General features: G+C 48.9%; 1 protein-coding gene across 16 annotated transcripts in view; it reads left to right on the top strand.

Annotated features, from left to right (window-relative positions):
* The window catches only part of Trerf1 (transcriptional regulating factor 1), a 223,077-nt gene that overhangs the window by 191,233 nt on the left and 16,454 nt on the right, over positions 1-15,390 (top strand). For all 16 annotated transcript variants that reach the window (XM_042266730.2, XM_076557706.1, XM_042266728.2 and 13 more), the window contains 3 exons: positions 1,055-1,130; positions 10,581-10,669; positions 14,911-15,024. In XM_042266730.2, coding sequence (XP_042122664.2) covers positions 1,055-1,130; positions 10,581-10,669; positions 14,911-15,024 — 279 coding nt within the window. The remainder of the gene's footprint in view (positions 1-1,054; positions 1,131-10,580; positions 10,670-14,910; positions 15,025-15,390) is intronic.

Raw genomic sequence — 15,390 nt, 5'->3', positions numbered from 1 at the left:
TGAGGCTGCTGATCTGCAGACTCAGAGTAGCAAGATTTCTCTGCCTTGCTCAGCCCAAATCCACTATCAACTCTACTGTTGCCTTTTCTTTAAAAAAAAATAAATAAATAAATAAACCAAGATGGGGGCTTTTCCAGAGGACTCAGGTTTGAGTCCCAGCACCCATGTGGCAGTTCACAGCTGTCTGTAACTCCAGTTCCCGGAGAATCCAATACTGTTTTATGGGCTCCATGGATACCAGGTATACTCATGATGCACAGACATGCATGTAGACAAAACACTCATACACATAAAATAAAAATAAATAAATAAATCTTTAAAACACACACACACACACACACACAACTGGATTTGGTGGCGTGTACTTGTAACCCCGGTGCTGGGAAGGCAAACACAGGTACTTGGGTTTCACTGGCCAGCCAGCCTGCTCTGCCTGGTGACCTCCAGGCCAGTGAGAGACGCTATCTCAAAAAACATGCACTTGAGAGATGAATGACAGGCTGGCATCTGAACTCCACATGTTCACACACACATGAACACAGACATATATACAAGCTAGCTGAAGAAGGCAGATCTGAGGGTTTCCTTGGTGACACTCTGGAAGGACAGTGTGTGGTGCCCTTGTTATTAATACAGCTGTTTCCATTCAGTGATGAGACCTGTGATTTGTCTATGAAACAGTCACCAGCCACCCACTCCTTCCTCTCAAGCTGTCCCCCAGAGACTCAGCCTCCATTCAGAGACCTCACTCATCTCTCTGAGGCGTATAGGCCTTCTCCAAGGAAGCACTCAAGTCTCAGTGGCTGTTTGGGTTTTCTGTCTTGTGACCAACTAACTTCAGGCATGGGCGGGGTTGGGGGCAGGGGCGGTGTTAACATATTGAGTCCTGTTGGAGCTGAAAAGAAGGGAGATTCCCATTAGCATCATCTGCCCCTGGCTTTCTTCCCAGTCCCACTGCAGTGCTAACCCTGGTCTCCGCTTGGGTAGACAGGAGGTCTTCCCCAAGACACACACATACATGACTGACTTCTGTCTCTTCTCTCTGACTCTGCAGGCTACTCTGGAAATGCTGCTGCTGCGGAAGCCAGTCAGGTTAAAATGTCACCCCTTAGCAAATTACCACTATGCCGGTAGGTTGCCAGGAACCCTGTGCCCTCTTGCTTCCTGAGAGTGGGCAGCTCTCGTGTTTGGCTAGGTGTCTTTTTTAACAAATAGATAACACTGGGTCTTTTAGGCCAACACTCTGCCACTGTCAACATCTGCCCCTTGTGAATGTTCTAAGACCTGGGAGATGGTGCACAGTGGCTGCCCACCTGGCAGTGGGGCCTGTGTGCCAGAGGAAAGAGCCACCAAGGCTACTAACACAGCAGACAACTATTAGCAGCCCTGTGGCTTTGGAATCTTGAAAGGTAGGTTCAGGTTTTGATCGAGGTCTAGGCTCTCTGGAGACTTGAATGTTTTTCCACTCAGAATGAGGCTTATGTTCCATCCTCCTAGAGTTCTTATGAAGACCAAAGCCACTGTATGTATCTCAAGGTTGAAACACCCTACAAGCTATTGCAATTCCGTCATTCAATGACTGTTTACTGGGTGTAGACGATTGTACTAAGAAGAGGCAAACGTGTACCTCAGGGTCTGAAGGAGTCATGGGCTGGAGATGTAGCCCACTGCTTGCCTAGGGTATACAAGGTCCTAAGTTCTATTCCCAGTACCAAAAAAGAAAGGAAAAAGCCACTCCAAGGACAAGATAAAGACTTCATGCATGCAAGTGTCTGAGGTGCGAGTGTGTGTGTGTGTGTGTGTGTGTGTGTGTGTGTGTGTGTGTGTGTAGTAGAAAACACCTCTAGATTTAAACAGAGTGAGGAGGAAACAGGTTGAGGAGCCTGGAGACTACAAATGAGGCCATGAATGGGCTCCACTAACTATGGAAATCCATCCATTCTTCTCTGCTGTCTCTCCTCAGTTCTCCACGGCAGAGTGGCTAGATCTTCCATTGACCCTGGATTTTTTTGTTTTTAAGATTTTATTTGTGGGCCGGGCGGTGGTGGCGCACGCCTTTAATCCCAGCACTCGGGAGGCAGAGGCAGGCGGATCTCTGTGAGTTCGAGGCCAGCCTGGGCTACCAAGTGAGCTCCAGGAAAGGCGCAAAAACTACGCAGAGAAACCCTGTCTCGAAAAACCAAAAAAAAAAAAAAAAAAAAGATTTTATTTGTGTCTCGTGTGTGTGTGTGTGTGTGTGTGTGTGTGTACACATAAGAACAGTGCCCATAGAAGCCAGAAAAGGACACCAGACCCCTAACGCTGGAATTAGAAGCAACTTTGAGCCACCTGCTTGAATGCCATGAACCAAACTCCTGCCCTTTGCAAGGGCAGTATACACTGGTGTCTCTCCAGCCCCTACCTACCCCTTGATTTTTAATCACTTGAGAGTTTCTTTGGTGCCTTGGGCAGACCTCCCCTAGGCAGATGCTGAATGCATCGTCGTAGGGGTCTCATAACACTTATTAACAGTTCTTCACCAGGCAGCCCAACACAGCTCCAAAGTGAAGGCTTCTTTACAGGTACTGGATCACCCACTATTTGTCTCTCCCTCCATCCTGTCCTTCACTGTGAGTCAACTTTGCCACCTGTTGTCACCAGGTAGAAAGGCCTCGGGGCTGTTTATAACCATAGTGAGCCCTTCCTGTGGGTCAGTTCCAGCTGAACTGAAGAAAGCGGGAAGAAAGAGATAAGCACAAAATGGATGATTGAAATAATGGCCTCACGTAACCAGGGGCCAAAGGAGCCAACATCATCATTTCCTGCTTGTGTGGGTAGAACGATGTGGGAGCCTACCAGCCTGTCCTGAAAACAGTTTCGTCTCTTAATTCCCAGTGTCATCTGCTGTCCATTAAACCCAAGCAGGCCATCCCAACTTCCTGGATCCTACCCGAAACTTCTCCGCATAGGGGTGGGTGAGGTTGTGGGCTGGCTAGAAGAAGCTTCCAGACACTGGCAGACGCTGCTGCCCTTGGCCCCAGGTCACACTGTCTAACCAGAGCCCCAGTGTTGGTCATGGCCAGCTGAGAGCCACTTCATCTAAGAGGACATGATTCCTCTCCAGTTGTCCCCAGGATGGTAAACAAGCACTATTTCACTTTTATGTACGTCATGACATGAAAGGACTGGAAAGCCATGAGCTAGAGCACACCCACCCAAGCAAAACAAAACAGGAAAATGTTACCAAGAACTTTAAAATCTGCTGAAATCCATTGAGCTTTTGGGATTGAGGATTGCTGGTTAATCCTCCCCGACTCCTTCCGCCTCAGGTAGCTTAGGAACTACCTTGCTTTCTGAAACCATTCAGCCTTTGGAGAGCAGAAACAGAGGTTACCAACACCCACATCTTCCAGTCACTTGCCTTCTTCTAGAAGTGATTGTAACCCAAGCCTCAGATGATATTCTAGAACTGTGAGCGGATGGGGCAGAGAACACTGTCCCTGAAGTCAGACGCGAGTCCACACCTTTAACAGTTGCCAACAGATCATGGAAGACAGCTGAGTTCATCCCATCTTATGTCCCAGCCACCATGCCATACTCTGGCTACACTCTGAAATCCCCAAATTTGGTTCCTGGATGTCACTGAATTCTGTCCCATCACAGTGCTGACCTGCCTTGGTCTCTGTGCCCAGGGCCATTCTATTACTCCCAGATGGACAGTCAGCTCAATTTCAGCCTCATTGGAACACTTACCTTCTCGTTCTCTGCTGGCTTCCAGCTCTAAGGCTGCCTCCTGGAATTTCACTTTAGACTTCTAGTTTCTCTTCTGGTTTGGTCTCCATTGCTGTGAGGAAACACTGACCAGAACCAGCACAGAGGAGGAAGGGGTTTGTTTGATGGACATCTTACAGTCTTATCATTGAGGAAAGCCGAGGCAGAAGCCAGGAAGTAGGAACTGAAGCAAACCATGGTGGAACACCACTTACTGGCGTGCTCAATCTGGCTTCCTTTCTTACACAGTCCAGGCCCACCTGCCTAGGAATGGCCCATCCACAATGGCTGGGCCTTCCTCCATCAATTAGCAATTAAGAAAATATCTCACAGACATGGTCACAGGCCAATCTGATGGAGGCAATTTTTCAGTTGAGGTTCCCTCTTCACAGATATGTCAAAATTTGTGTCAAGTTGACCAAAAACTGACCTAGAGAAGGAAGTCAGATCTAGGCTTTCCTGTGCCTGGGGGAAGACAACAGGACAGGGGTCCTGGGCGGAGAGACACAAGCCTGTGGAAACACCCTTCTCCCTAACTCAGGACCAGGAGGAGGAGTACTAGGAAGCAAAGGACCAGTGAGGTGGGCGTCTGGCCCAGACCTGAAGCTGCCTGTCCAGCATCCTCAGAGAACAGCTGTGCAATGCCTCCAGTTCACACCAGGACGCCCTGGCCCCCTCAGCTCCATCCACCCACGTGTGGCTAGCAGGCCTTTGCAGTGGTTTCCCTTAGCACCGGTATTGGGCGGGGAGTGTCCCGCTTGGGGAGCCGTGGTGGAGAGGCACCTGGTTGTGGTCAGCAGCCTTGATTTCTCCCCTGAACAGGTCCTTGTGCAGATGTGCGCAGGGTTGGGGATGGTAGAATTGGATCTAGCTTCTTCACAGGGCACAGCAAAGACTTCTGTCATGTCCCACCACAACCATGAGCACCCATTGAGTCCTCAAACCCTGCCTTGAAGTTTGAAAGGTGAATGAAACCTAAGAGAGACACCCTTTCCGTAAGCCAAGTAGGAGCTCTTGTCTTGGATGCTGCCCAAGGTTAATAGAGACAGAATTATGTGCTTGCTAGAATTACTTTGCGAAGAACACAGCTGTGAGCGCCTTTTTCTTTCAGCTGTAGAGGAGTAGCCTTTTCATGACAGGATCTGGGTCATTACGTTCTCTGTGCCTCAACTGATACAGCACTTGCAAAGAAAATGTGTAGTGACAAGTTCAAAATATGGGTTCAGACTGAGGCGTCCCTCCTCCCTGCACCCAGAAGAACCTAGAAGAAACTCGATAGCAACCTGCATCCCAAGGGGGAAACATCTGACCTGTATAACTCTGTAGGACACTGGAAGTCTGTGCAAAGCCGCCTGTTTTCCGCAGCCAGCATGTCTCTGCTGTAACCACAATAACGACACCAATAAAAGTTTTGTGTGTGTGGTTTTTTTTAAATCCCGAAAAGAAGCCAGAAAGACCCTCTAAAAAGATACTGTGTCCAAGATCTCTCTGCCCTAGGAATGTCTGTTTTTAATTGCCTGGATTTGCTGTAGATTGCCCCCAAATTAGCCACCGTCCAGAGCCCGTTTCCCAGCAACAGAAGCTCCGTGCATTTTTCCTCTAGATACTACTCCAGTGCCCGTTTCATCCAGTTAATTAGGCTCTTTGTCATTAGCCTTAATCGGCTTGTTAGGGGGCCCTGCTGATAATAGCCCAACAGCCAGGCATCCCCAGGTGGAACAAGAGTGTGGGGGAGTGTCAACCCACTAACCCCACTTGCCAGCTGAGAGAGGGCGGGGCTCCTACAGTGAGAGGCAGAGCTGTGAGAACCCAAGCACGGAGTTCCAGCAGGGACAGGCAGCCTTGACGTAGTCACATATCAGAGGGACAATGTATGTCCCATAGCCTGAGCTGATACAGAATCTGCCCAAGTGACCAGTAGAGACACAGAGCATCTGTTGAGCTCATAAATGACCAAGCAGTGTCGATCACCGTGAACTGGCCACCATCCGCGAAGAAACTAAGAAGTGGACTTCCCTGCTGTCCCAGAAGGAAGAAATGCCTGGGGCACATTCACAGCCGAAGCTCTCCTGACAAAAGGCACCCTTTGTCATGGCCTAGAGATGTCATATGCTCAGATGTCATTTTATCTATACCAAGAATTCAGTCCAAGGCCCAGGGGTGGAATTCAACTCCTGCGTGTAGTCCCTAGTCTCTGGAGGCCATCTCTGGGGTGTGTGTGAGAGAGACGGGGTTTATTGTCTGGTCTAGCCTCCGCTCTTCAATTCATAAATGCCCTGTTGAGCACATGCACACACAAACACATACAAGCGCTGTCCTTTTCACTACACCACACATCCTAGGACTGTACAGGCGCCACCCTCTCTAGGCTGTGCTTCCCACCTGTCACTCGAGTACAGGTGACAAGAAAAGAAAGGGCGCCACCATCCCACCTCTATCCAGGACTAGTGAAGATGTGCAACAGGAGACCTCGTTACAGAACCACACCCCAAGGCACCCCCCGAGAGGTCTCTTTCTTCTTGAAGTGTGGGGACTCCTGCCAAGCAAGGGGACCAGCAAGCTGTGGACACACAGAGGAGTGGATATCTCCAAAGGAGGCAGAGCTGGGGACTTAGCCCTGCTCTTTGGACCAGCAGTGAGATGGTGAGCCCGGCAAGCAGGAGAAGTAGGCATAGCCTGCCTAGAGACGCTGCAGGCTTGAGAAGGCTGGATGACCCTCCGGTGTCTCCAGTTAGAGTGGCAATAACTCCAAGAAATCTGTCATCTGAAGTTGGGAAGAGTTTTCATTGATCTGCTTGGAGGTGGGTGTTAGCGGGGTTGGGTGCCTCATCCGAGGAAACACCAAGGACCACCATCCTCGACCTGCAGGGGGCGCCACAACAGCCCCTGCTGTGACTGAGCTGTGTGACAGGACACCATCATCTCCTTCTGACTATGCCTTTCTGATCCTGTCACCTCCTTGCTGTTTTGATGGACGCCTGAAGGGGGAACCATGACTGCTGTTGAGTCACTCGGCTAAAGTGGCTGGCTGGTGAATCTGCTCTGCCTTCTTCCTCTTTCAACCTCTCCAGCAGCAGAGAGGAGCTGGAAACCCCCTCCCCGCCAGGCCCAGAATCTTGGGCATAATCTGAGGAACACTGTGGAATGACTATGAAGGTACAGATGTTCCCACCCTCCCTTACACATGTTCATACACACACACACACACACACACACACACACACACACACACACACGCACACACACAGAGTTGTGATGGTTTGCACTTGAAGTCAGGCTCTTCAAATCCTGAAGATCTGGAAGAAGATGCTTCTCCACAACATTCTCTTCAGTGCTGTCAAAATGCAACCTTACGCCAGGCGGCTGTGGCTCACGCCTTTAATCCCAGCACTTGGGAGGCAGAGCCAGGCGGATCTGTGTGAATTCGAGGCCAGCCTGGGCTACAGAGTGAGACCTAGGACAGGCTCCAAAACTACACAGAGAAACCCTGTCTTGGGGGGAAAAAAAAAAGCGACCTTGCAAACCAAAGGAAATGAGTAGTTGCTCTGCCTTTAGTCCAGCCAGCCGGACTGTGGACTATTCAGAGTCTAGAACCAGAGCTCTTGGCTGGAAGACCCACCAAATATGTATGTGGAAAGGGTGTGTATTTCAGACACCTGCATTTACATCACTGAACCGCATGCTCCTTCAGCAATCCCAGGATGGCTGCCTACCAGAGAGGCTCTCTTCATTCACCCAGTTTTTATATGCTTGAATAGAAAGTGCTATTCAGATTGCCTGTGCTTAAGTCCTGGCAGATGGCCAGAGTAAAATGGAAAACTTGGACCTGCCCTAGCTGGGAGTAAAGACGCTATGGGGGTCCGGCACGGTGGCACACACCTGTAATTCCAGCACCTTGGAGGCAGAAGCAAACAGATCTCTGTAAGAGGGCAGCCTGGTCTACATAGTAAGTTCCAGACCAGCTAAGGCTACATCATGAGACCCCTTTAAAAACAAAACTGCAGTTTTAAGAGATCTGAGAAACGGTGATGATGGAATGTCAGTGGCCCGCCAGCTATGTGCCATCCAGGAATCCGAGATGTAGAGAATTGGGGAGCCAGAAGAACAGTACGGTCTTCTGTGTGCCCACCACGGTGGCTAAATCTTTCCTAGCATAGCCAGAACTAAGGTCCCTGTGTTTCTGTTGCTATAATGAAATGCTTGAGGTTGGGTATTTTATAGAGAAAATAGATGGATTTAGGCTACAGTTTTAAAAAACGGAAGTCCGTGTTTAGGTGCCCTCTGGTGAGGACTTGGGGGCAGCGTGGCAGGTGGCACCCTCTGCAGAGTGGCTGTAGGAGGGAAAGATCAGCTGGTGTGATGGCAAGCCAAAGACTGACTGCGGACGGGCTGGGAAGACTTCCCACTCGGCTCCACCTCTCAAAGGGCAACTCCTCAACACCACCACACCATGGACCACGATTATAACCTGATGCCAGGAGTGCACATTTAAAGCCATCCAAACCACAGCAAGCTGCCTGCCTGCCATGTGGTCTTTGTTTCTCACTCTGGATAAACCAGTTGCATTCTGAATCCAGGCTCCCGGCATATCCTATTGCGTTAGAAAAGAAAAATCATTAATCGAGTTTGATCAACAAGACATAAATGGCATGTTAGGACCACTGCAGTTTTGCCCCAACAGGCTGCAAATCTGCTAACTGTGCCCCCCTCATCTCTTCAGCCTGATGTGCTTCCCATCCCCCGAAATCTAGACCCAAGCCCTGCTAGAGGACCTCGGTTTCCTCATCTGTAGAGCAGGATGGTAGTGCAGGCCTTGTTAGGCCTTGTTAGTAAAGCCCGGTGACTAGTAAATACAAAATACTTAGTAATCTGAGATGTAGCGAATATTCTTAAATGGAAGCTTCTTTTAGATGGTGTGTGTGTGTGTGTGTGTGTGTGTGTGTGTGTGTGTGTGTGTGTGTGTACACTGTGCATGCATGGGCACATGCAGAACAGGGCATCTTCATCCATCACTCTCCACCTGATTGTTTGGGACAGTCTCTTTCTGAACCTGAAGCTTACTGTTCGGGTGAGGCAGGCTGACCAGTGGTACTGCAGGACCCACCTGTCTCTGCCTCCAACATAGGCTTCTGTGGGCCATGCATGATTTAACATGAGTGCTGGGATTTGAACTCAGGTCATCCTGTTTTCACAGCAAGCACTCTTACCCACTGAGCCATCCCCACAGTCCCTGATGGTTCTTTTTTCCTAACACTGTGGCTTGCTTATAGTTGACACCTGATAAACATACTTACTAAATGAATGAGTGAATGAAGTATATTATTCTTGTCTGTGCGTTTGCACTTGACGTTCCTGCCCCAGAATTCCTTTCTATCTCTTGCCTGACTGACCTTTGTGTGACTTTAAAAGTCCAGTCTGGTACTTTTTTCTACCTCACAGCCTCCCCTGCCGCCCTGGCCCTGATCTGAACGCAGTGTCCCTTCTCCGTGTCCCACTAAGACTATCACTTACCATCATGGCAGTAGCTGCCGCCTTGAACAACATGGCATTTGGCTTTTGTAATGGTGGAGACAGTGAACCTAGCCACACCGAGAATCACTGACTACATGAGTACTTACATCGTAAAATAATAATTAGGCAAAAGCCATAAATATGCTGCACCAGTGAGTGCTCAGTCTCCCAGTTATCAGGCTGGGGGCTTTTGTGGGGGATTGTTTTGTTTTGTTGTTTTTCAAGACAGGGTTTCTCTGTGTAGCCCTGGCTGTCACTGGAACTCACTCTGTAGACCAGGCTGGCCTTGAACTCACAGAGATCTGCCTGCCTGATCCTCCCAAATACTGGGATTAAAAGCATGTGGGATTTTTAATAATTTATTTATTTTTATTTTCTTGGTGTTTTGCCTGTATTGTATGACTGTGTGAGGGTGCCGGATTCTGGAGTTACAGACAGTTGTGAGCTGCTATTAGGTGCTGGGAATTGAACCCTGGGTCTCTGGAAGAGCAGTCAGTGCTCTTAACCACTGAGCCATCTCTCCAGCCCCCTGGGATTATTTTTAACCCTCACAACAATCTAAATACTAACAGGAGCAGTTCTAGTTACTGCTGCTCATTGATTACAAACTCAAGTCTTAGGTTAAGTGACTTGCTGAGTTTTGAACCAGAATCAGGCCTGCTGGCTACTACATTTCACTGGCTGTTTGCTTTTTTTTTTTTTTTTTTTCCTTTCTTTTGCTGTTTTGCCTTTTTAAGCAAGGCTTTCCTATGTAGCCCCAGGCTGGCATTGGACCTTTGGTCCTGCTTCCTGCTGCTGGGATTACAGGCACACACCACTGTTCCCAGCTCTAGACTAGCTTTATATTCAAACATGAATTTCATATGTACAGCCCCTTTTTCTAGACAGTTGGATCTTGACTTAGACCAAGTGAATGTTCAGAGAATTGGGATCTGCTCTTTTTATTTTTCTTGTTTTGAGACAGAATCTGATGTAGCATAGGTTAGCCTTAAATTCACTATGTAGCCCAGGCTAGAATTGAACTCCCCAATCTCTTGCCACCTCCTCCTCCTCCTGAGTGCTGGGATGATGGATATGCACCACCACCATGCCAGACTTTTGTTTTGGTGAGAGAGAGAGGGAGGGAGGGAGGGAGGGAGGGAGGGAGGGAGGGAGGGAGGAAGGGAGGGAGGGAGGGAGGGAGGGAGCGCACTATACCTAATGAAAGTTCTGGAGAGAGAGAGAGAGAGAGAGAGAGAGAGAGAGAGAGAGAGAGAGAGAGAGAGAGAGAGAGAGAGAGAGAGAGAACTGTCCCTAATGAAAGTTCTGTTTTGTTCCAGGTTCTGACAAGTGGACATCTCTAGAAAGAAAACTGTTTAATAAAGCATTGGCCACTTACAGCAAGGACTTTATTTTTGTACAGAAGATGGTAAGCCTCTTTTCCCACTGCTCATTTGAAAGGAACTTTGAGATTCTGGACATCACCTTAGTGAGATGTTTTCCTTTGCTGCCCTTATAACGTCCTCACGACAGGCCTGTCTTCCACCATTGTGGGAAATGATGGCAGTCACTACAGGGGTGGTGGGGAGCTGGGGTGGTGTGATGAAGGTGATAGGGAAAGAATGCATAGATTGCTAAGACTCTGCAGTATCAAGGTTTCTGTGTGTGTGTGTGTTTGTACACACAAGTGTGGAAGTCAGGGGTTAACTTTGGATGTTGTTCCCAGATACTGTTGACCTTTCTCAGTGATTTATTTTTATTTTATGTGTATGCATGTTTGCCTGAATGTATGCATGGGCACTACATGTATGTCTGGTGCCCGCAGAGTCAAGAAGAAGGTATCAGGTCTCCTGGAACTCGAGTTACAGAGAGTTGTGAGCCGCCATGTGGGTGCTGGGCATTGAACCCGGGTCCTGTACAAGAGCAGCCAATGCCCTCAGCCACTGAGCCATCTCTCCAGCCCCTGCTGCCCCACCTTTTTCGTTTGAGACAGACTCTCGGTTGGCATGGAGCTGGCTGGCTGGTGGGCACCAGGGATGCCCGTCTCCTCCTCCTCAGTACCGTGCCTGTCGGTGTGCTCCACCATGTCTTGTCTCTCTTACGTGGGCTCTTGGCATAGAACTTGGGTCCCCAGCCAGTCTACCTCCTCAGCCCCGGGCTTCTGTCTCAATGGCTGTGTGTTGTGTTGAATGTGCAGTTCTCTCAGCATGACTAGAGGTGGGGCTAATCCCAACCTCCCTCCTTCCTGTGTATCTAGGCGAGTGACTGCATTTCTGATGGCACTCTCCTAGGATGTTGTAGAGGGAGGGGGGAGGTGGCCTTCCCTTGCCTACTGTCAGGATTGCTGGAGTCACACTCATAATCGTGACCGTAATGATAACAATATCTGCCAGGCACGGTGGCACATACCTTTACTCTCAGCACTCTGGAGGCAGAGGTAGGTGGATCTCTGTTGCATTCAATGCCAGCTTGGTCTACATAGTGAGATACTGTCTTAAAACACCACCACTCCCAAAAAAGAGGGGGAGTGATAACTATATAGCCTTTTACAGAAGATAGATAGTTAGAGAGATAGAGAGGTAGAGATAGATAGATAGATAGATAGATAGATAGATAGATAGATAGATAGATAGATAGAGAGATAGAGAGATAGAGAGATATAGAGAGATAATATAGATAGATAATATAGATAGATTTAGGTAGGTAGATAGAGAGAAGATATAAATAGATGATAGATAATAGGTAGATGATAGGCAGGTAGATAGATAGATAGATAGATAGATAGATAGATAGATAGATAGATAGATAGATAGATAGATCCTTTCAGGGTTGGAATACAGCTCAGTGGCAGAGTTCCTGCTAGCATGCATGAGGCCCTGGATTCAAAAGGAAGAACGAAAAGAAGTAAAGCGATAAGGCACCCACACAGGAAACCATACATTAATAGATAACATATTCATAGCCTTTCATTGGCTGAGAGTGATTTAGACAGAAAATTAAAAATGTTTCCAAGTATTTCAAAGCTTTATAGTGCAAAGAACCCACCGTCCGGTGCCTGAGGTGGCCCATTGGTTTGGCCTCTGCCGAGGGCTTAGTGGCAGGTGGCCTAAGCGGAAGGGAGATGTTTTCCTGAGACGGAACCAGAGCCGTTGAGGGTCGGCTCACTCTTGGGACAGCTGCTCTTTGAAAAACTCCCTTAGACACAGGGAGATGGCCGTAAGGGAATGAGGACCTTCTGCGCAGGCGTGAGGCCTTGAGTTCAAATCCCTAACGTCCACATCAGAAATCTTGGCATGGCTATGCATGGACCTGTAACTCCACTGCTTTTGAGGCAGAGACAGGAGGATCATTGGGGACAGTTGACTGCCGACTGAGCTCCAGGTCCACTGAGAGATCATGTCTTAAAGGAATAAAGCAGGGCGTACTAGACCAGCACCCCTGGCCCCTGGCATTCTCCTGCCCCCCCCACACACACACACTCTCACACACACACTCGCATACACACACACTCACACACACACATACACACACACTCACACACACATACACACACTCACACACACATACACACATACACACACACACTCACACACATACACACACACACACACTCACACACACATACACACACTCACACACACACATACACACACACACACACACACACACACACACACACACACACACACACACACCTGATGCTTCCCAGGGTAGTGCTCCTTGAGACCTAATGACCTTTTCTAAGAGGCCCCCTCACCCCGTTTTAGAAAGCGCTCACTATGTAGACCAGGCTGGCCTGGAACTCACAGAGGTTGACCCGCTTCTGCTTCCCAAGTGCTGGGATTCAAGCCATGTGCTGTCATTCCTAACAAGCCCCATTTCTTAGAGGTGACACACCTGACCCTGGGGACTCAGCTCCCAACACATGAGCCCTCTGGGGACATGCCACTAAAACTGCAACACTCTGCCTGTACCTTAGTTAGTCCTGGAAGGCCCAGCACTTGGCCTCCATGACTAGTTCATGTGCGGTATTTACAAGTCAGTACAATTTTTTAATCAAGGCCTCTTTGGGACAGTATCTCGCCCCTCGGGGTGGAACCCGCGTAGTAATTCCAAATGGCAGGTGGACATTGAAGAGGGCAACCAACATTTCTGGTGGTGGCCTCATCCCATCATGTAGGCGGCTGCATATCCACCCTTCTATCCCCATACCAGGGTGACTGAACCCCACCTGAGCATAGAGGTCTATGAATAAGCAAAGGAAGGAATGCTTCATTCCAAAACATGTGCAGGTTGAGCATCCCTAATGCGGAGACCTAAGATCGGGGATGCTCTGAGGGTTAAGAGCAGCTGATTTCCAGATGAGAGACTGCAGCCAGGGAAGGTTGTGTGCAGTTCTACATCCAAGCCTGATACCCTCCTTGTGTGTGTTCAGCTACAGTGCTTATGGAGGAGTTGAGGCCAGAGGACAGCTTACAGGAGTGGGTTCTCTCCTCCCACCATGTGGGTCCCAAGGGTTAAACTTGGGCTCAGCGGTGGCACACACCTTTACCTACCGAGTCAGCTCATGTATCCCAGGCTGTCCCCCTACTCAGTGTGTAGCCAAGGATGACGTCCGGTCCTCCTCCCTGCACCTCCTGAGAACTGGCATTATAGGCATGAGCCATCACCTGGCTTGAAACATCTTGGGTAAGAGATGCCTCTTTGGGGCTCACAGGGCAAAGCTCGTCCCTTGCGTTAGGGAAGGTCTTGCACCTACAATGCTTAGTCTGTTGTTGAGGACTCATTCATAAATAGGTGTAGGTTGGTTTGGAGACAAGGTCTCTCATGGCCCAGGCTAGCCTGGAACTGGCTGTGCAGCTGAGTCTGAACATCAATTTCTGATCCCTCTGCCCCCACTTACCAAGTGCTGGGATTCCAGGCGTGCACCACACCTAGATCATAAACAGCTTTGGAGAGTCATCAAGTCAGAGTTGAGCGCTCCCGCCCCTCATATGGAGAAGCATCTGTTGTGCAGCATAGAAAAAGAAGATCTCCATAGACTGCTCTACAAATCTGCACGCTGTGTCATGGAGGCAGAGGTCATCAGGTCACAAAACAGTGTTCATGGAGTGCTCTCTGCCCCTTGTGAGGAAAAGATGGTGGAGGGAAGAATATGCGTTTGTGCTGATTGTTATTACCTGTATAAAGAATTTCTGGAATGAGGCCTAAGACAATTGAAGAGTAGAGGGTCAGTTAGATGACTCAAGGAGCTTGCCGCCAAATCCAGGGACCTGAGTTCAATCCCCAGGCCTCACATGGTGAAAGGAGAGAACTGACTCCCACAAACTTCCTCTGACCTGCACACATGCGTGGACACACTCAAGGAAATACGCATGAATAAATGTTACAATTCTTTTAAAGAAAGGATTAGGAGAGCCCACTTGTGTTGCAGATGTCCAGGTAAGAGCGTGGAAAGAGTAATTCCTGCTCTTTGGGTTTTGGTTTTGTCTTTGTTTCTGAGAGTCTCACCATGTAGCCCTGGCTGGCCTGAAACTCCCCGAAGTCCAGGTTAGCTTTGAACTCTCAGAAGTCGGCATGCCAGACTCCACCTATTGCAGAATTAACTGGTCCACCAAGCTGACCTGCCGTCCAGCGCTGGAGCTAATCGTGGGCGCACTTTCTTGGCAGGTGAAGTCCAAGACAGTGGCTCAGTGCGTGGAGTACTACTACACTTGGAAGAAGATAATGCGGCTAGGGAGGAGACACCGGACACGCCTGGCCGAGATCATTGATGACTGCATGGTGAGTGTCGTACTCAGTGGGCTCCTCTGCCCCTACCTCCAACCAGATGTCATTGGCCTGAGGACATAATGTGCGGTTTGGGGAGGGGGGTGTCTGCAGTCACCATGGCCGGCAGAGTAAACAATCTGCAGGAGAAAGTAGTTCAGTTCGGCATGACTCTGGAGCCAGTATCAGTTCAAACTTCCAGAGTCTGACCAAAGCAGTTTGGTTGGCGTATTTAAGCACAGCACAATTCAGTGAAAATTTTCTTGGTGATAATTCATTCTGTGTGAGAAACTCTTTCTTTGTAAAGCACATGTAACATCTTCCGTAAAGATGGGTTCAATAGATTGACTATGTGTGACACCTTCCTTGAAGATGGGGTCT

Source organism: Peromyscus maniculatus, chromosome 21, assembly GCF_049852395.1.
Source record: "Peromyscus maniculatus bairdii isolate BWxNUB_F1_BW_parent chromosome 21, HU_Pman_BW_mat_3.1, whole genome shotgun sequence".
Lineage (NCBI taxonomy): Eukaryota > Metazoa > Chordata > Mammalia > Rodentia > Cricetidae > Peromyscus > Peromyscus maniculatus.
Note: the sequence above shows the minus strand (reverse complement) of the source record. Positions and strands in the feature narration are given on the sequence as shown.